The sequence below is a fragment of the Drosophila rhopaloa genome, unplaced genomic scaffold (genome assembly GCF_018152115.1).
Source record: "Drosophila rhopaloa isolate 14029-0021.01 unplaced genomic scaffold, ASM1815211v1 contig_115, whole genome shotgun sequence".
Lineage (NCBI taxonomy): Eukaryota > Metazoa > Arthropoda > Insecta > Diptera > Drosophilidae > Drosophila > Drosophila rhopaloa.
In genome coordinates this window covers 18,011,616-18,031,672 of record NW_025334990.1, presented here as the reverse complement: position 1 = coordinate 18,031,672, position 20,057 = coordinate 18,011,616, and the positions used below count along the sequence as shown (strand labels likewise).

General features: G+C 42.4%; 2 protein-coding genes and 2 non-coding genes across 9 annotated transcripts in view; 1 reads left to right on the top strand and 3 right to left on the bottom strand.

Moving 5' to 3' along the window:
* Window positions 1-37: 37 nt before the first annotated feature.
* Trnaf-gaa lies at window positions 38-110 on the bottom strand. Its single transcript has one exon. It is a non-coding gene; the product is annotated as a tRNA-Phe (tRNA).
* Window positions 111-286: 176 nt separating this feature from the next.
* Trnaf-gaa lies at window positions 287-359 on the top strand. Its single transcript has one exon. It is a non-coding gene; the product is annotated as a tRNA-Phe (tRNA).
* Window positions 360-556: 197 nt separating this feature from the next.
* The window catches only part of LOC108042647 (mucin-5AC), a 35,923-nt gene continuing 16,422 nt past the window's right edge, over window positions 557-20,057 (bottom strand). For all 6 annotated transcript variants that reach the window (XM_017121038.1, XM_017121036.1, XM_017121041.2 and 3 more), the window contains 7 exons: window positions 11,213-11,448; window positions 7,228-7,479; window positions 2,196-5,252; window positions 1,819-2,134; window positions 1,620-1,750; window positions 1,391-1,558; window positions 557-1,335 (listed from right to left, as the gene is read on the bottom strand). In XM_017121038.1, coding sequence (XP_016976527.1) covers window positions 1,009-1,335; window positions 1,391-1,558; window positions 1,620-1,750; window positions 1,819-2,134; window positions 2,196-5,252; window positions 7,228-7,479; window positions 11,213-11,448 — 4,487 coding nt within the window. In that variant the 3' untranslated portion in view covers window positions 557-1,008. The remainder of the gene's footprint in view (window positions 1,336-1,390; window positions 1,559-1,619; window positions 1,751-1,818; window positions 2,135-2,195; window positions 5,253-7,227; window positions 7,480-11,212; window positions 11,449-20,057) is intronic.
* Window positions 14,098-14,763, bottom strand: LOC108042649. The gene has a single exon (XM_017121045.1). It carries the CDS (start codon window positions 14,682-14,684, stop codon window positions 14,142-14,144), a length of 543 nt encoding a protein of 180 aa, XP_016976534.1. The 5' UTR covers window positions 14,685-14,763; the 3' UTR covers window positions 14,098-14,141.

The window sequence follows — 20,057 nt, the reverse complement described above, 5'->3', positions numbered from 1 at the left end:
ATTGTAAAATTAAAAAAAGATTTAAAAAAAAAGTTAGTGCCGAAACCCGGGATTGAACCGGGGACCTTTAGATCTTCAGTCTAACGCTCTCCCAACTGAGCTATTTCGGCAGTTGAGTCGGTGGCGGAAAATACGCTTTTTTACACCAGCCAAGAACAATGGTTTGAGTACTGGATTCGCATTTAGTGTTGGGAAGTGCAGGATGCTTTTAGCAAAGACACGGACCAAATTACGCGTTCGTACATTGCTGGTTTGAAGAATGTCTTTTTACACATTTCACACAACTGCCGAAATAGCTCAGTTGGGAGAGCGTTAGACTGAAGATCTAAAGGTCCCCGGTTCAATCCCGGGTTTCGGCAATAATATACTTTTTTATTTTTCAAACTAAAATAAAGGTTTATTTTTTATAAATTTTATAATTTTGGTCAACTGTCAGAGTACTAAAACTTCGACTTGTCCAAGTTAGCTTTCGTTACATTATATTTAAAACGAACTTTATAATTATTCTTTCTCGATTTTTTATTTAGGGCAGAAAAACACAAGACACGAAAGTAAATCCGTATATATAATTTATTTATTTATTTGCCTAGATTTAGACATCATTAGTATTATAGCAAGACGCCAGTACTTTAAATAATACAAAGTATATATTGTAGTGTTTCTAGTTTTACATACGACCTAGGATTAACTAAGAGTGCATGACTATTTATTTTCCGGGGCATGCCCCAAGGTTCTATTAAGAAGCATTTCCTTCATACGTATACGGAAGTGTAAGGCATCCAGATATAGCAGCTCCATTAAGTATACAAAAGTAGATAGCTAGCTTAGTTAAGCTACGGCTGGCTGTGGGTACTGAAAAGTGGGCGACTTTTGAGCCAAGCCAGCAGGCAGTACGATAAATTATATCAGCATTACAACTACGATTCGTTACGCTATTAAGTTACAACTCAAAATCGTTCGCAAGTTACTAAAGCTAGTGCACGGATGGTCCAGTCAAGGAGATCCCGCTCAAAAGTCGGGATCATAGTCGCGGGCGTAGCGCGTCCGACTCGCGTGGTTGTTGTAGCTGTACATCTGGTGGGCATCGGCGAAGGCATCCGGATACTGGTGTCCGTACGCCTGCTGGTGCTGCTGCGGCGCCTGGTGGTGGTGGCTGTGGCTGTGGCTGCTGTGGTTCCCATGGTGGAGCTGCGGCCTCTTCAGCGAGTCGCCCTTCTGGGAATAGGTCGGCTGCTGGTCGTAGAAGTAGTCCCCGCTGGTGTGCGGATGGCGGGTGGAGCGCCAGCTGTCGTAGATGTTGGAACTGTTGCTGCCGTGCATGGAGTTGGTGAAGCGCTGGAAGAACGCATTTCATTAGTAGGGATAAAGACGACTTATGCTATATAAATACCTTCGGCTTAATAGGTTGCTTGGTATCGTTCCACGGGTCGTCAATATTATAGAAGTCATCCACGCCATAGTTGTCCGCCCCGCCCATATGATTGACCTTCAGCTCATTTAGCATATCATTGGTCAAAGGAATGGGCGTTTTCTTGGCCCTCTTCTGGCGATTAAGCAGCTGGTAAAGAAAATGTGTTATACATTCTGTCAAAATTAAAGAAAATATTAGTTAATCTTACCACTGTGACTCCAAAAATGACGACAAACACCAGAGAACCCACTCCAATCACGATGACCACAATGGCCCACTGGGGAATTAGCAGATCCTCCTCAGCGAACTCAACATTTGTGTGAACATTTTTCGCGATGACTGCAGTTAAAAAGAGAAATTGTATTATCAAATGCTAAGGAGAACCAAGAACCAACCACCCAACTAACCACTAAAGTCCGTGGCCACCGGATCAATGATGTATTTGCCCATCTGATAGCTGGCCGTGACCAGCTGCTCCTCCTGCGGTCCCGACACACTGTCCGTCTCATTCTCCTGGGCATCCTTGTCGGGCAGAACAGGAGTCGCTGGCTTGGTGAGGGCATCGTGGAACAGCTGCCGGATCTCCAGAGTGTCCACATCCTCGGTGATGTTGGCCAGCTCCACATAGTAGTCGACTAGGACGCTGCCCTTGCTGAAGCTGTCGATGCGCACCTTCTTGTACCACTTGTTCAGTTGTGGAGCTCCGGAATAAACATCGTTCAGCTGTAAGTAGAAAGCAATGTTTTACAATAGGATTTAAACAAGGAGACAAGGGGAAAAATACCTGTGCTTCCAGCTCGTGGGCCAGGTTCTTCCACTCCAAGGTGTTGTGATCCAGGAGCTCGGGCTTCCAGGCCACACCATCGATGATCTTTATGGTGGCTGCCAGGTCGCAGTCGGCGGTGCAGTGTCCCGGTTTGGTGGGTCGCGGAGTGGTCGTCGTAGTGGTGCTCGTTGAAGTGGTGGTGGTGCTGGTGGTACTGCTGGTTCCGCTGGCGGTCAGGAGATCCTCAAAGTTAATGGTCTGGGCGTTCAGCTTGTCAATGGAAAGTGGCGTGGTGGGCGGTGTTGGCCAGCCGGTGAATTCGGTGGTGGCCCGTGTCGGTGGTCCCTTCTTGATCATCACCTGCAGGTTGGAGTTCGAGGACTCGGTAGGAGCACCCTCTGCAGAGGGATGTGGTGTTGTCAGGCGGTGGGAGCCCAGTCTCTTGTGGAAGCCCTTTGGGAACACCACCTTCAAGCCACTTCCTCCGGCACTTTCTGTCATCGCTGCTTCAGTGGTGCTGGAAGCCACCGCCTTCGGTTTACTCGTTGTTGTTGTCGTTGTTGTACTGGTGGTGGAGGCGGGATGCAGCTTTTTGGATTTGTAGCCAGGTGGCAGCAGGGAAGCTGGAATCTCATCGCTGTTATCGCTCTCAGTTTCATTTAGCTTGAATCCAGGCGGGAGCAGATCTTTCAAACTATCTATCTTGATGGGAGTCACACCCGGTGGCAGCTTGGGTTCCGCCTTCAACTCGGGAGCCTTGTAGCCAGGAGGCAACTGGAACGTACTCAGATCATCGAAAGGCACCGCCACAGGGAGATTTCTTGGAGTGGTCGACGGACTTGGCGTGGTGGTGTTCTCCTTCGGCTTGGCAGTACTGCTCAATTTGTAATCCTTGGGCAGCAGTGAAGCCAACTTTTCATCAAACTGTATCACGCTGAAGAGGCTCTCCAAGCCGGAGGAAGGATTAGGACTGCTCTCATCTGGTTTTTCGGTGGTGGTCGTCGTGGAGGTTGTCCTCGGTGGCTTGTAACCCTTGGGCAGTAGCCCCGCCTGAGCCACATCCTGCACGGTGACCTGACCACTCTTGAAGGATCGACTGATGGTCGAGTTGCGTCCTGGTTTTGGTTTCGATGCCTCAGCTGGTAGCGCTTCTGTTGTGGAAGTTGTGGTGGTGATCTTTCGATTTTTGTAGCTGGGCCTGGGCTTGAAGCCCACCGGGAGCAGAGTGGCCAGCTCGTCCATTTCTCCGTCATCGAAGTGCTGCACCTTCAACTTGCTGCCACTGCTGGTGGTTCTGGGAGCAGATGTGGTCCTGGGCTGGTACTTCCTGATGTGGGGCACGAATTTGCCGGGCCCCGTTCCCACGGTGGTGCTGGTGGCGGGTGTGGAGGAGTCCATCTGGCTGATTATGGGGTACTTGCCGGATAGAAGTCCACTCGAGAGCTCCGATTGCACACGGTCCAGTTTGTCGATGATGCTCTCCGTGGAGGCAGCCACTGGGGGCTGGATGGAGGAGCTGGCCGGAGGAACCTCCTCGCTGCCCTCCGATTGCTTCTGGGCCGGGGTCTGCTGCTGCTTGGAGTGCACCTTCCTCTCCAGCTCGGAGAGGGTCTGCTTGGTCTCCTCCTGCTCAATGGCTGGGAAGGGCAGGAACCTGGCCCCATTGATACTACGACTGGGTTGGATGGAGGCCACGACCACATAGTTCTCAGTGGCATTGGTTCCCTTCTCCTCTTCAAGTGTTATGGGTGTGGTGGTTTCCACTTTCAGATCAGCCTGCGAAGCCACCTCCTCCTCTTCAGCTATGGTATTGGAACTGGGAGTGACCGGAACGGGTAGGACTGTGGATCCATTGACCACACTCTTGGTGGTCACCACCGAGATGATTTCCCGATCGTCCTCGTGCTCGCTACTGGGTGTGGATGGCTTCGAGTCCTGACTCTCCACTTCGCTGGTTGAGTCCTCACTGCCTTCCTCATCTTCGTACTCGTAGTCCTCACCTTCGCCTTCATCATCATATTGGGATTCGGACTGCTCCTCCTGCTTGCTCACGCTTTTGATCTCCGAATTGGATGAACTGTGCTCCTCTGGCTTGGATGATGTTGTATCCTCCTGTTTGGATAAGTTCTCCTGCGCCTTTTCGATCTCGACTTCTTCCTGCTTGGAGGTGTTCTCCAGCGGCGGTTCAGTGGTCACAGCTTGTTCCTCCACTTGGAGATCCTCGGTGGATTGGTTCTCCTGTGGAATAATAGTGGTGGCCTCCTCGGCAATCTCCTCCTCATGAACTGGGGGCTCGGTGGTGACCTCAACCTCTGCGTTAGTGACTTCTGAGACATCAGTTTGGCTTTCTTCGGTGCTGCTGGTGCTGCTCTCATGACCAGTTTCCGAAATGGTCGTGGGTTCGGAGGTCTCTGCTGGTGAGGATGCCTCATTCTTGGCCACCGTCACTGGGGTGACGCTCTCCTCCTGGAGCGGTAACTTCTCTAGGCTGGAGGACTCCGAGTGCTCTTCGGTGCCCTCGTCAGACTCCTGCTCGTACTGCTCATCGCTGTTCTCCTGCTCCTCATCTTCTTGCTCCTCGTCCAGCGCCTCCTCCTCCTCCTCCTCCTCGGCGCTTTCGGTGGTGCTGGTGGTGCGGGCGGTGGGTCTGGCTGGTAACTTTAGCCTGGCTCCACTGTAGTCAAAAGGCCGTTTGCTGACCACACTCACTGGTTCGTTCACCTCGCGACTGATGAAGACTGGACGCCGGGGATTCGGAGACTTCCTGCCAAAACTGGGACGCTCCGAAGGCGTGTTTAGAGTGGTCGAGGTGGTGGTGGTGCTGGTGGGCTTCGCCCTGTTGCCTCCAAATCGATTGTACCGCTTGCTGCTCACCTCCGCACTGCCCGTGGTCGTGGTCGTGGTGGATGCAGTGGAGCTGCCAGGCTGATAGCGGTTCCGTGGCCGGAAGGGCGTGCCTGCCGGAGTGGCCGGGTTCTCAGGGAGGGCCGAGACCGGGGCCTGAGTTCGTGTCCTGGTGGGTGAGAATCCGCCATTGCCAAATGGTCGACTGCTGGTCACCGGACGCTTCTCGTTCTGCAAAGGGAGATGGGATATTAAAGGGGCGGATTAATGAGAGTATTGTTACGATTCAGAGTTCGGTTTTGGATTTACTATTTGGGTATTACTATATACTGCCAAGAAGCCACAGCTGCTGCACTCCGTTCACAGCCTCGACTGTCGTCATGGGAAACTGTTACAGTTTCGACATGGAACCGCAATCTCTGCGGTTCGTCTGCTGTCAATTGTCTTGCGTGCGAACTCTTCTCAACCGCCGTGCCATTCAAGTGATTCTCAAATTTGTCTAAAGCGTTTTGTGCAAATTTCCAGATGCTATAGCTAAGCCCCCATCCCCCGCCATCCGTTCATCCATAATTTATGCGCTCGTATTTATTTAATTTTTATGTGAAGGCAACCTCGCAACCGTCAAAGTTAGGAGATTCCCCTCAGCGGGTTGCCAAATCCGTTGCACGGTGAAAAAAGTATAGTTTTGCACCTGATTGATCAAGTTTTTAAATAACTTGGAACTTAATCGGTCTTAAAACATATTGGATCTGATATTTCAAAATATAATGTGTTAGTGCCTTTTAAAACTAAGATACAATTTATACCTTAACTGTACCGTTTAAATATCAAGCCGATTTCGAAAGTAAATTGTATAGTTTTAGATATATCTGTGGAAATATTAATATTTTTTCTACGTGGGTTAGTGGTAGAGATTGGAGATTGCCAATGGAAGGCAGGTGGAGAATGGCTCGAGAAGATGGATCTGTTAGCCACCGAGCATGATCTGAAAAGTAATGCCAACTAATGAGTTTCCAGCGCCCACTAGCAATTGTTATTATTGCCGATTAATCGTGAGCTGATTTGATATTTAAGCCGGCGTCAATCAAGGCAGCACTTTCGCTCGAATGGGCCAACAAATTGCTGCAATTAACTTGAGAAATTTATGTGGGCAAAACGAGCAAACGGAAAAGGAAAATAGAGCGAAACTCTTCCGCACTGACATTTCAATTATGAGTTCGAGCTTCGAAGTAAAATAAATATACATATGTAAATATTGGCAACTTAAAGAAAAGCACGCAAGTTATATACAAACACTTGCTACTCGAACTGTTTTAAAAATAAACAAAAATTGGCAAAGAGGGGCTGGTAATGCGAACATGATTTATGGACGAAGTTCGCTGGTTGGCCAAAACGTTGGGCAAATAACAATCAAAAATGTGGAGCATGAAATGCAATCGGGTGAAAGGTAAAGTATTTTGGCCACAATTCGATTTGGCCTTTTTCTGCGGTTTTGTGTGGCAAATGCTTTGTTTTTGTTGTTTTGCAAAAGTAAACAGCAAAAAGTTAAGTTCGCGTGGCTGTGAACTGGTTCTGAAGTTTGGCTACTTGAAGTGGTAATAAAAAAGAAACGCCGCAAAGCATTTACCGTTTGGAAGTCACGTAAGACTCCCAACTACCAACTTCCAACTACCAACTCCCCGACACCGAAAAAACTGATATTGGCCAAAATCAGAGCAGAGCCAATTGTTTTGTTAACTTGTTATGCAATCCCAAGCGAAATTGTTTTGCCTGAGTTCGAGTGCTTCTTGTTATGCCAATTGAGATTGGATTTCAGCTGCTTTTACTTTCTGCGATCTGCACTCTCCATCTCGATATACACAGCAAAAATGGGCTCGATAAGAAATCGTTAATATCAGATATATATTTTGATATGATATAAAATATATATATTTTGATATTATATAAAATATATATATTGATAAGATCCAAAAGATATTTGCACTTTGAAATGTAAATATTACTAAGAGGAGATTAATTCTATATATATAATTTGCATCCTAGGGAGTTAATAAATTATATGATTGTAGGTTTTTAATGTGTTTTTAGCTTGTTTAATATTATTTAAATGTTTGACACCTTGTCAAATTCAAATCCCTTGGGACAAAGGCTAGGTAAAACCATATCATAACAATTTTTCACTCTGTGTAGATATCCATTTCCTTACCCCATTTTCGCTGAAGTGGGCCAGAAACTGCGTCTGCTGGTGTGGCACATTGATGCGCTGCGTCTGCGGCTGGAATCCGCCACTCAGGCTGTTTCCCGATCCATTCCGTATCGCCTTGGAGCGTGTGAAGCCGTTGGTCAACGATGCGGACGTTCCACCAGATCCCGCTCCCGCTGCCGCTGGCCCCGCCCCCGCCGGCACTCCAAAGGGGCGTGGCGAGATATCGTAAAAGTCCGTCTGGCGATTGGGTTTCTGTGGCCAACGAGACGAAGGTATTTAATGGTGTTATGGCAAAGCAGGTTAATTAGTTTTACTTATTGTTTTCGGCGCATTTGTCAAAAAATATAAATGATCTGATAAATAATGGCTAAGGGCTTTAAGCGAAATGTGCCTATAATTAAAGGTATTTGGGAATATATGTACATCAACGTATTCAAGGATTTGGGTTATTGAACCTCTTTTTTGGCCATCATTAAAAGTTGGCACACATTAATCTTATCTTAAAGAATCTTCGCTCCTGGTTCTTGAACTTGTTAATGTTATATCTGAAAGTTTGAGCTACATTTTAAATACCGCAGTTTCTGTTTATTGATCTTTCCTAAAGGTCACTAATTAGGAAGCCTAAATTGAGGCAGAAAAGGTTTTAAACTGTTTACCTATTTAATTTAAGCGTTTTATTCAAGCAACCACAAACGAAAGCTTTTTAAAATCTTATTGTCGATTTAAAAAAAAGTACCACCTTCATTATCTACACCAAAATTGAATCATCTTCCAAATGGCTTAGTGAATCATTGTGAATCAGAAGTATTTTAATGGTTCAAGCCAGGTATTTACCAACCTGTTTAGTCACTGCTATAAGCAAATCATCATTCAAGGTTCTTTTTTAACAAAACCCAATCAGAAAGGTATCACAAATAGAGTTATTTCCCAAAGATAGTCATGTAAACTCTAAGTTATATTGACAACTTAAGTTAAGTCTAACATAAGAGTTTTCTAAGCTGACAAAATCGGACTTTGATCGGGGCTTTAAATTGATACCCCCGGATTCCGCTAAGTGACAGAACTCTCATAAGCAGGGTCTTAGGTTGACAAAGTCCATAATCCATAATCTAGGGCAACTTCAGGTGGGCAGGGGCACTTGAGTGTTCAGAAAAGATCGGACACAGACCCTTCTCAAGCGACTTCAACGTGTTGCAGACAATGCCACGCAGCTCTAGACGGATTGTTAAAGAAATCAACATCGAAAGCTGCAACCAAACAATGGAAATCGATTGAAAATATTTGATTGAAGTGTATCAAGGTCGTTCGAAACGATATCCAGCGACTCACTAATTATCCAGTCGCAGGCCGAAATCCAAATTGCCGCCGGTTTCGCCTCCAATCCAAGTACTTGTTTCCATCCATTATTATTGGTATTGTTTGGGCCGGATTGTCTGTTTGTTGGCTTTTTGAAAGTGTAGAGCATTGGCTCTAAAAGTTTTGCTCTGTTAAGCAAATTGCATACAAAACGCGAGTTTTGTTGCTAAAAGGTGCATTTCAATGCATTTATTTTTCCGCTTCTTGGCGGAGTACTGTTTACGCATCAGAAAATTTGCGTTTCCCTCTGCCACCGAACTTTTTCAATCTAGGGGCCCCAGATTTTCTCTCCCCCAGAGAAATGCGCCTTTGGTCGGCGGACTTACTCTGATTAACAGTCATTTCATGGGCGGCTCTACTAATGGCAACACATTCTCATTTCTACACCGGAAAAAGTTTGTATATACATTTTTGGATAGCTAATTTAATGGTTTTCTAGTTTAAATAATTCCATACTATTCTATACTAAAAATCAAAATTATTAAATCGTTATTGCATAAAGTTAATAAGGTTCCCTATACAAAAAGAAGAAAAGGATTGATTGAACCTAATCATCTAATATTGACCAGGTATTAAAACAGGCACTTACTACTTTTTCAATTTGCTCCTTACTTATAGAAACTTAATCATTTGTGTCTTTAATTACGAAAATAAATATTAGTTTAATCAGCACCACTCTGAATTAAATATGAATATATTTTTTCCAGTTAATTGTGGGGTTTGTGCTTGTGTGCCCTGATTTGCACTCAGATCAAAATTTCACTGCTCCATTGTCAACACTCCGACTGAGCTTTGTGTGTTAGTTGGTGAGTTGAGTGGCGGCGAAGAAAGCGATCGCCAGTCGGTGGGGAAATTAAAAACAAACGTTTCTAAGACATTTGTCAATATGGATAGCATAATGAAACTATGAAAGCCCCGCTCACGTCGGTGGAAAGCAGTTGTTAAGCCGCGGAAGGGGGTTATTGCACCGCCACTCGTCATTACGACGCACTTTCCCCTTAGACCAACACACTCGACTTGGCCAATCAGCCGCCATTCAAACAAATCACAATTTTCCATTATGTTTTATGATAAGTTGATGGAGGAAGGGGCAGTCACCGAAAGGATCTGTTCAGTAGCTCTGCTCCTTTATCCGCCTGGAGCTGTCTTCATTCATCATTTCGGGTTCTTGAGTGCTACCACATCTGGACTTGAGCCCGGTTAATTGAGTTTTTCCCTGGCTCATAAAGAAGTCAGTTCCTTTAGGACAAGAAGGTGGTTTGGTATACTCTACCCATCTAGAATAACCATGAAGTTGGGTAGATAAAGGTCATTCTCTCTAATAATATTTATAAAAATATAATCATAAAATATATTCGTATAAAATGCCATATAAATATTATATAATTTACCAAAACCAAATGATCACTTCTGTAGTTATACAACTCTTTGTATAGTACCCACTTTAAGGGCATAACAAAATCAGCAGCACAATGCGAGTAAGGTAGTGTTCGCAGTTCGTGGGTTGCAGCTTGGGATTGATGGTGCAGCAATCCCATCCGAAGACCCCTTGCTGTGGCCACCACCACCTCTTTCCCCCCTTTCCTGGCCATCCAATACTTTTCAATTAGGGCCAAAGCTGCAAGCTGCAGCCAAAGTGCGTGCTCATCGCATTTCAGACTGGCCGTAAACAATATGAATTTACACTTTTTTCAATTAAGAAACAGCCTGGCATCGCCACCCTCCACCACTTCGCGTGGCTTTGAATACCCAACCATTACTCACGCATATATTCGTTGATATGCAGAAGTCGATTCGGTTTGTTTGACTTTGGTCAAGTGAAAGTCCGAATCCGAATGGCTAGTTTGCAGTTCCCGCCAATCCGTTCACGCATATATTTTATATCTATAATTTGATTGTAGTTTTAATGTTGTGGGTTTATAATTTGTGATGTTATAGCGTGCGGCCCACGGATATTTTAACAGCAACTAAAAGTTTTTGACAGTCGCGTGCCATGAAAATAAGTTAAACATTGTAAACTTAAATACATCTCTATCGGAAAAAGAAAGGCTGAACCTTGAAGATCCCTAGACACAATATTGGATCCTGACTTATAAGTTTTTATTTTGGATTTAAAAGATATCTCTATCGCATTAACAACTAATTTAAAGTCCACGGTATGAAAACATAAATTAGGAATTAACTGTTTAGTTATGATTCCTTTAAAAACTGATTTATATTTCGTAATGTAACACAATTAACAGTACCAAACTTAAATAGAATATTTTATATAGAAATCTAGATAAAACCCTCCTGATTCGATATTGATATTCACATCCTGCCTTTCGTTTCATGCCATCATATCCCAAACAACAACACCAATGGCAATTTAAATTCCGGACTGCAATTTTGGCCAGCCAACTAAATCAAATTTCATGTGTGGCATGTGGAAATCCTTTTGCTTTTGCTTTTGCATTCGATTTGATTTCGTTTTTGGCGTTGATTGACTGGCGTGCCCAGAGCCCACAAAAACCCCAAAAAAAACCAACTTAATTGCCTAGAGCGGAGCTGCTCGAACGCCCCCTCGCCGAATAAGGAAATGTAATGGGGAAATAATTGAATTTGAATTTGGTGCAGGCGCAAGACTTACCGCAAACTGGGAACTACCGCCGAATGGAGCTCCGAATTGGGAAGTGGACGCCGCGGGCGATTGCTTGGCGTTTTCGTTGGCTATAAAGAGGAGCTGCTCCTGGTAGGAGCCCGGCGATGGAGCAAATCCGCCGGAACTGGCCCGGAATCCACTCAGCGACTGCGGCTGCTGGCGGGGAAAGGAACCGGACGATGGCACAAATCGATTTTGCGATGGGAAATAGTAGCTGGAAGTATCTGAAGGTCACAGAGTTATTAGTCAAAATGTGTAAATGTGTCAACAATCAATTAATTTGCTCATTTCAACGCCTCTGGCAGCGGTTAGCCATGAAACGCGCAGCCCCAAAACCCAAAAATCATTGCTCTTAATTGCGCGGAAAGTGTAATAAATAAATAAATAATGCCTTCGGCTGACAGATATTTAAAATGTTTTATTTTTTGGGTCACAAATTTGTCATAGCAGGCACAGTGGAGCTTAGAGTAATATATTTTGGCAAAAAGTATGGTATTTCTTTCTCCACAATAAAGCTACTGAATGTATTTAAAGCCTTGCAAAAATGTTAGTACCAATGATATATACCTCATTGTAATCAATGGAAATAAACAGTTTTATAACTTTGAACATGTAGTTAATAATAAACACATCTAAATAAACTTTATGAAAATAAGTAAGCAATAAGTAAGTAGTTATTATTAAGAAAACTCTGGTCCACTGTGCTTGTTTGTGAATGTGAAACAAGTAAATAATGGTATGTTTAACTTAAATTTCCTTCAGTTAACATTTAAGGGGATTTTTCTAAAAGATTACAGTTTAATAAACGAAAATCCTAAAGCTAAAGGGGGACCCCTCAAACAGTGTTACTTCGATTTCCCCATAAATATCCCATAATAATAGCTTATTATATTTTGAAGATCTCCAAGTAGTTAAGCTATAATACCCCATTAAATTGTTCAATTTTAAGACTTGTTTGTCCCATTTTTCATGTTTACTTTGCAACATCTTTGGCGGCTTATTTTTGCTCAATTCTGCTTTTTACTTGAGATTGTAAATGATTGGAAAACGAAAGTGTAGCAAAACTGCAGGCGGATATTAACATAATTGGGCATTGGCGAAATACTTCGTGTGGACTGAGTGGATAAAGGGGGGAATATTGGCAGAGGGGGGTAAGGTAGTCACCCAACTCGTAGCCAAAGTTGCATGCGTCACAATCCTGACTCTTTGACCCACAATGTCTTGCCTTAAAAAATAGCAAACAAGAAAATTCAGTTGAGCCACGCAAACGTAATTTTTTTCCTCCCGTGTGTCGACAGATTTTCGAGTCGCTAATTGAAAATTGAAATATCATATGGCCGCAGTTTTTCAAACGAAATCGCAGCCACAGCAGCGATTCATTGAAAATTTTATCAGACGAATTTATGCAAGAGCCCCGAGCTGGGAACTTTGGAGTGCGGGGACTACGCCCACATCGATTCGAGTCGAATTTATCTGGCACTCTTGGGCTTCACACCTTGTTTTTACCTGAAACGTTTTTAACTGCAAGTAATTGCCGTTTATTATCGCATCTAAGAACGCGACGAGGCGTCGCATGTCTCGCACATTTGCCGCGAGTTGTCGAAATGACTGACTGGAGATTAGTTTAGGGTTTGATTAATGGCCCAGGGATCTGTCAGAAGAAATATACCCGAAAATTTGTATGCCAAGGCAGTTGCAGCAGCGCGTTGAGTGTTTATTTAAGGCTGCTCACACACGCCCACTTCCGTTGTTGGCACTGAGTAAATAGTGTTAGGTGAAGTACTTCTACATGTTTTACTCAAAATTGATTGCGAATAGGTTAAAATTAATTGTCTACCAATCAATCAGATATTAGAGTGTTTCAAAAGGAGTTGACTTCTAATTTTAATATTGTTTAAAAATTAAGAAAAAAGGGTTTACACAAATATTATTGAGTAATGTCCAACATGGTAGATTCTTATTAGTCTTAATTTAATACTTAAAATATTTCAAAACTCATCTTTGGAACCCATTTTTTCCGTAACCTTTCTTATAATAATGTTAATTTAATTTACATATTTGTTTTATTAAAATATTGATTAAAAAGATAAAACAACAAAATATAGAATAGAATAGAAGTTGTTCTACATTTATTTTACTTTTACTTTACTTCTATATAGCACTGCTTGCTATTCTGCTTTGACCACTGCTTGTCATGGCGAGTCGGTTGAATTTTAGCTCTTATCATGTGGGAACGGTCGATGGTGCTGCGGTCTAAGTTGCCCTGATATTCTACATGGGATTTTTGGGGGAGAGCTCGAATCCCCACACCCGCAATATTTAAAAATATATTACATTTTTCCTTCTGCGCTTGGGCAAGAGAGGTTACCATTTCAAGCGTAACTCACTCTAATCCGCAAAAGGTAGATCAAATCGTTCATCCTCCTCTGCCGTTGACACTGCACTAGTGTTCCATATATCTAAGTGGGCATTGCAGTTCGAACGTGGGTGAATACACTTTGTTTTTGCTTTTCCGGAGGAGCACCTCATTAGCATTCAGTGGGCACTTGACCCAAAATCGAAAAACCATCAAATAAAATTCAAATACGCCGATTCCTCCATGTCGTGACACATTTGCCTATTTCTGGACAGAATTTTACGAGACGACGGCAACCTTCGGGCTCTTGTCGCATAAATAAGCCTATCGATCGCAATTGGAATTTATTGTAATTGTGGCTAGAGGATTCGATATGTGAGCAGAATTTATGATAATCAAAAAATCACTTTTCAGTCCAGATAGAAAAGAAAATTAGTAGTGGAGAAACATAAACTCGTATTATCTCATTCATTTAGAGGACAAAACACTTTTAGATAAACAAAATAGAAAACTAAAATTTAATGCAAAAATTACTTTAATAAAGTGTTTATAACTCCATCATCACAGTTTTAATAATGGTGCTTGTTTTTTTTGGCGATAGGGAACATATTTAGGCAATCTCTTTGAACGATTTTTCTCTCTTTTTTGGGGACTGGGCAACGGAGTGGGTCGCCGGGCTACCATCCTGGGGCGCATACTCCTCAAAGAGGGCACCACTAGTATGACTTTGCGCTTAAGCTTTCTTTTTTCGATGCTCTCGATCCCATCCTGCATTGGTTTATCCTTTGGGTTTTTCTTCAGTGCCAGTTCCCTGACCTTCCGCTCCTTTGCAATCTGCACTCTCATCATTATTTGGTACAGGAGTTTTTTTCGCGGTTCCATTTGCCGCCACGCCTTAAGTGCCTTTTTCAGGAGTTTCTTGCTGGAGTTCCTTTCAGGGTTTCTCCCTTCCCGTATCAGAAAGTCCCTGAAGAATAACTTGAAGGGAGTGTAGAGCACTCGTTTGTTGCCTAATGCCGAACTAGATTCCTTGGACTTGCTAATTTGGCTGCTTGTCGAGCTGTCCAAATTGTCTTCCAAGTCCATTTCGCTTCTTGCTGCCATGATGGCTTACTGGAAATTTTTCAACAATAATTCGAAATTCGTTTTTCTTTCTTCTGGCCTTTGTTCAAAGGTCTCTCGATGTGACAATCCCATTGAAAGTTGGGGCAGAGGCGACCACTACAATGGCCCCAAATCCGTTTCAACTTAGCCGCCCTGTCCACTGGTTCTAACTTAGCCAAGGTGGCTCTCAAACTGTCCTCTGCATTTGGCATTTGGCAAAACCAAATGGAAAATACAAAAAAGAAACAGAAACAGAAAAAAACAGGAAAATGGTCGAAACAATGGGGCCGCAAACGATCGAGGGGCGTTGTGTGGGCCAAGCGGTTCAATGCAATACCATTTTCAGCCGGCGATCGACGATCGGTAATCGGTGCCCAGTATCCAATACCCAGTATCCAATATCCAATACCCAGACTGGTCACGTCAAGTGCTATTCCCCCGGCACAGTGCTTTATGGTGGTGTTCTGCCTGAGATCGCTATTAAAAGTTTTATTTCTGAACAACAATTGGCTTGTTAAGACAGACTGTTATAAAAGTTTAAGGCGTTTTGACTTTATTCCAACTATTGCTACACTAAATCACTTTTACTTTATATATTTAAATTATTGTTGAAAAGAAAAATATGTAAAATAAAATAACATTTACAAGTTCTTTATCAACATGAAGAAATAGTTTGCTTTACATATTTAAATTATTTTTGAAAAGAAAAAATATTCTAAAATAAATTAACATTTACAAGTTCATTATGAACATGTCTTCATGTTTGTTTATTTTCAAAATATCATTTGATAGATGATGTTTTTACGAGTCGGTAAGAAAATCGATTATAAAATTGTTAAACATTTATTGCAGCAATAAATATTTTAAACATTTCAATAACAATGGTTAATTTTTAGCAATTCAACATGGTTTTGACTAGTCACTGGACCATTAATTAATTTATTTAATTGAAACCCCCCACCACTGTGGCTGATTGAACTCCTCTGCTTGACATTTACGTTTTCCAGCAAAGAATTTGAAATTTGCACGGCATTTTAGCTGCTGGTTTCGCCAATCTTTAGGTGAGTAGGCTATAAAGCTATGTACATACACATATCCATTGCTATTGGGGGCTGGAGAGCAGCCGGCTAATTATGCGAGTGACAATAGCCTGGGCATTTTCAGATTCATTATATCGCACTGGGCTGGGCTGGTGCAACAAATTGCGAAAATAAAAGCATGAAATCTTGCAGCGTCTTCTTCATTTGTATTTTTTTTCGGCTTTTTCATTCGCCCCGTTTTTTGTTTGTGCGAAATGTCAAGCCATGGCGCAAATACTTCACCAGAAGTGCAACAAAAGCGAGGCAAGTAACGAGAAACAGCAACAAATGACAGCAGAAACAAGTTGAACTTTACGTTTTTCTTAACTTTAATCAAGTTTCTTGGCTGGCCGCTCTCTGCGATGCACTCGCTATTGTTGTTTTTATTGTTAAAGCTGCTTCTTCGTTTTCCTTTTTTTTTTGTTTATATTGAAGGTCGTCAGCGTTGCCTGAAGTTTTGAATGAAGCCCAGCATTTTGAAAGTTTCAGTAAGTGTTGAACAACAGAATGGCAATACCGCATTATAATGGTAGTTCTAAAAATTACCCAATAAAATCCCACAATTTTATCATGCCTCCCATCGGGGGTAATCAAAGCCACAAATGAAGTCACTCCCACACCCATTTGCCAGATAGTTAAAACTATATTCGCCTAGGCCTAGGTAACCCCATAAATTCTCAGTTGCTTGGCCGAGCAGAACTCATTTCCTAGATCTGACATCATACATATTATATACCCGCACCCAGTTCAGTAAGCCCGATATTATTACTTCCATTATGCTTCTTTTTGTTTGACAAAATTTCATTTAATTTACTCACTTTTAATGGACTTCGGCAAACTGATCAGAACCAACTCGAAAGATAACATAGAAATAATCGTAAAAAACCAACAAAATTGAACATGGAAACTGGAAACGAGAACAATAAGCTTCCGACTCCGTTGGCGATAATATCAAAGACAAATAAACCTGAGAAATCTTTCAAGAAATGGACAGAGTTCTTTCTGCGGCAGTTCGCTAATTAGAAAATAATGCCCACAGCGCCAAGGTCAATTTGCGAGATAAAAGTGAGTCAGCCTAGAGATTATTAGCACTAATGGGTTAACATTTTTTTTTAGCATCTCCCACTCAAAGTGGACAGGTTTGTCGCTTGAGTCTTTTGTGCACTTGCCTGAGGTCATAGAATTCGCAAGTTTGTCGTCTAATTCTTTCCTTTAGATCACAGAATTTGCCAAGCTTACTGCTCTACGCCTCGGCTTACATCACTTAAGGCGTTTGCCCAACTCGCACACATTCCGATTCAGTTTTTAATTATATTTACTAATACTCCACTCGCAGTCGGTTAATTACATATGCAAACTTGTTACACAAAGTAAACCGAATGCGAGCAGTGAGCAGCGCAACTGCAAAAACCAAAACAAAGAAAACTGTTGCAAGGCGACTCGGCCAACAGCTCTCCAGCTGGCTGGCTTTTATTGTTGGCCAAACATTCGAGATTGGAGCACTAGGTGGCACCCACTGGACTGGCCAAATGTGTGGCAAGCGGCAGGCGGCAAGCAGCCAGCAGCAAGTAGCAAATGGCAGAATGCAAAACTTCAAATAGTTTGTCAGCAAATAAACAAATTTCACATCTACTCATTGTCGGGAAAATAGGAAAATATTTGTTGAGGTAGCCCCGATGTTTGCGGTTCGATAAGTGGCTAACAAACAAAACTGAGTGAGTAAATAGCAACTGTTTATAATTTATGAGGGAGTTAAAGTGATCTGTATAGTTGAAATAGAAGGAGATAATGGAAAAGGTGTTTTATTGGTGGTGATTTAAAACAATGGAGGCAATTTAAGCTACTCGTGGTAAGAACTTCCCAAAGTCGAAATGATTTTATTAATAAATACTTTTTAATTAATAAATAGAGAACGATAAATTAGTTTTTAAGCACCTACATTATCACGTACAAATCAAATAAATCAATATCATAATATAAAGTACCTCACTAAAAGCAACCATTGTACAAATTTATTAAGACAATTTCTTTTAACAGAGGTAAAACTAAGCTTACAAAAATTGTTTATAACTTAAAGATACATTTATTTCCACTGCTATATATAAACATATATATATAAGCAAACAGCGGTTGTTAATCATTACCACTAACATGACAGAACCCTTTAATTAAACACCTTCTAATGCAACCGCGAGTGGAGGAAGTGAGTCCGAGAAATGTCACTGGGGAATGTGGCTCCGGCGACGAAGGCCAGTCGGCAGTGGAAAAGAAAGAAATCAGGGGACAGCTCCACACCCCAGAAGTTGCAGTCAAGTGTCGGATGGTAATTGGCGATAGAACAGAACAACCCGCTCCACACCCCCGCCGAAGTACAGAAAGGCAAATGAAATACAATTAAGGCAGAAATAATTGCCGGGCCATAAACAGGTTCTGGCCGGGATTAGAATGTGGCTCTGTGGTGCTGGTGTTGCTGCTCGTTGTGCGGGTGTTGGCCAAGTTCCATTTGGAGTCGAGGGACAGGCGCATTCTAATGCCAATGTCCTTGGCTGGGGGTTGTGTGCACCAATGATTGATTGGAATTTTCGCTTTCGGTTGGCCAACAGCAGGCGGATATTGTTTATGTGGAGTCGGAAATTGGGCTCTCACAAAACATAAACACATAAATCAATTATGAAAACCAGAAAACGAACCAACGGGCCATTTAAACTGGTTTGCAAAACATTTCACAGTTTGCTTGATTTTTCCCTATTTGCTTTTTTTCTGCCGACTGGCCGGCTATTTGCATAAACAGTGCAACTTGTAGAGCAATTATACGCAGATTTTGGTCAATGGGCGAACAGGTTGCTTTCTGGTGAACGCAAAACTAAGGCACTAAACTGGGTCTCCAGAGCTCTTTAAAACGTTAGCAGGTGTCTGTGCCTATCTGGTCCCCATCTTGGATCACAATCGGGTTATATAAATTAAAAGCCCATTCCCCGCCTGCGCCACATTCCCACCCCTTCCGCCTGGGAACCGTGGGCTTCAAAATTCACGAGCAACTCGTCATCAAAATACCCGAAATTGAAAGTATTTTTAGGTGGAAACCGCATAAATTTGTAAACCATTTAGGCTAAACCTCCGATGCGCCGGCAGACAAGAAACACAGCAGCAACTACTGGGCGTGGCTGACCAAAAATAAAAACAAAATAAACCTTTACGTAATAACGCTCGCTGAGGTCAGTTTCGGGCGGTGAAATGAATGAATTGATGAACGAAAGGCCCCAAAACGAAAGTGAAATTTCCATCGCCCATCGATTTTACATTGGCTCCGCTTGATTTTCGTCTCATGATTTTGTAAATTAAATAATCATCGTCAATTTACATTTTTCCTTTTGTTCAGGCCTAAAGGGTAGGTCGCATTTTTAATAAATTGATTTAATGGACGTCTGTGCGGACAAGAAAAATTATTGAATTTTGAAATTGGAAACTAATGGGAGACTTTTGATTGGAGGAAAGCGTTAAGAGAAATATTTTCAAGGAAAGTGAAAATGTTTTACTTTTTTATTTATTTAAAATTTTAGGGAAATTCAAGTGATTCAAATATAATTTATTTATATTCAAGCATGCTCTTTTATTCATTAAATTTATAAAGATAATTTATAACATGGTTCACCTCTTTCTAAAAACACTATAATGAGGAATGCAAAGCAAACAATATTTATTTTGTGCCATGAGGTACGATTATAAATTATAGTAGTCTATCAAAAACAATTTTTTAGCTATGGTAACTTAAAACCCACCGCAGTATCCATGATTTGCGCATAAAAGGACAATGGAAATAAATGGCCGAGTTCGTGGCCCAATGAAAATGGCAAACGAACATGAAAAACTTCTTAGCTGGGAAATTCTTTAGCCGGTTTTCGTGTTGCCTTACCACTCCCGAATCGGCCAAAACAGAAAACTGGTTCAACTCCAGCTCAAAGTCTGGCCAAAAGCTAGTGCGGGTGGTACAACCCTCCCCCCTCCCCACCCTTTGCCCCCCTTAAACCCACTCACAAAAACACGACTTGGCCAAAAGGCAAAGACTTCAATTCCAGCTTAAATCCAGAGTTGGGCCCTTCGTTTGGTTATTTTGGGATTGGGTTTTTGGTTGTTGACTTCGTTTTGTTTCCTGGGAGCTCGTGCTGGGTTCAGAGTTGGAGTGTGGAGTCCAAATTTGTGGGTGAAAGGCCGAAGCTGCTTTGCATTTTGCTGGCTGTCTGGGCCCGTCGTCGATATTCTATCAATTATTTGATGTTTGATTTGTGCTTCACAC

Excerpts from the sequence above, each read along its gene's own strand:
- LOC108042649 (XM_017121045.1), bottom strand. The coding sequence starts at position 14,684 with ATGGCAGCAAGAAGCGAAATGGACTTGGAAGACAATTTGGACAGCTCG.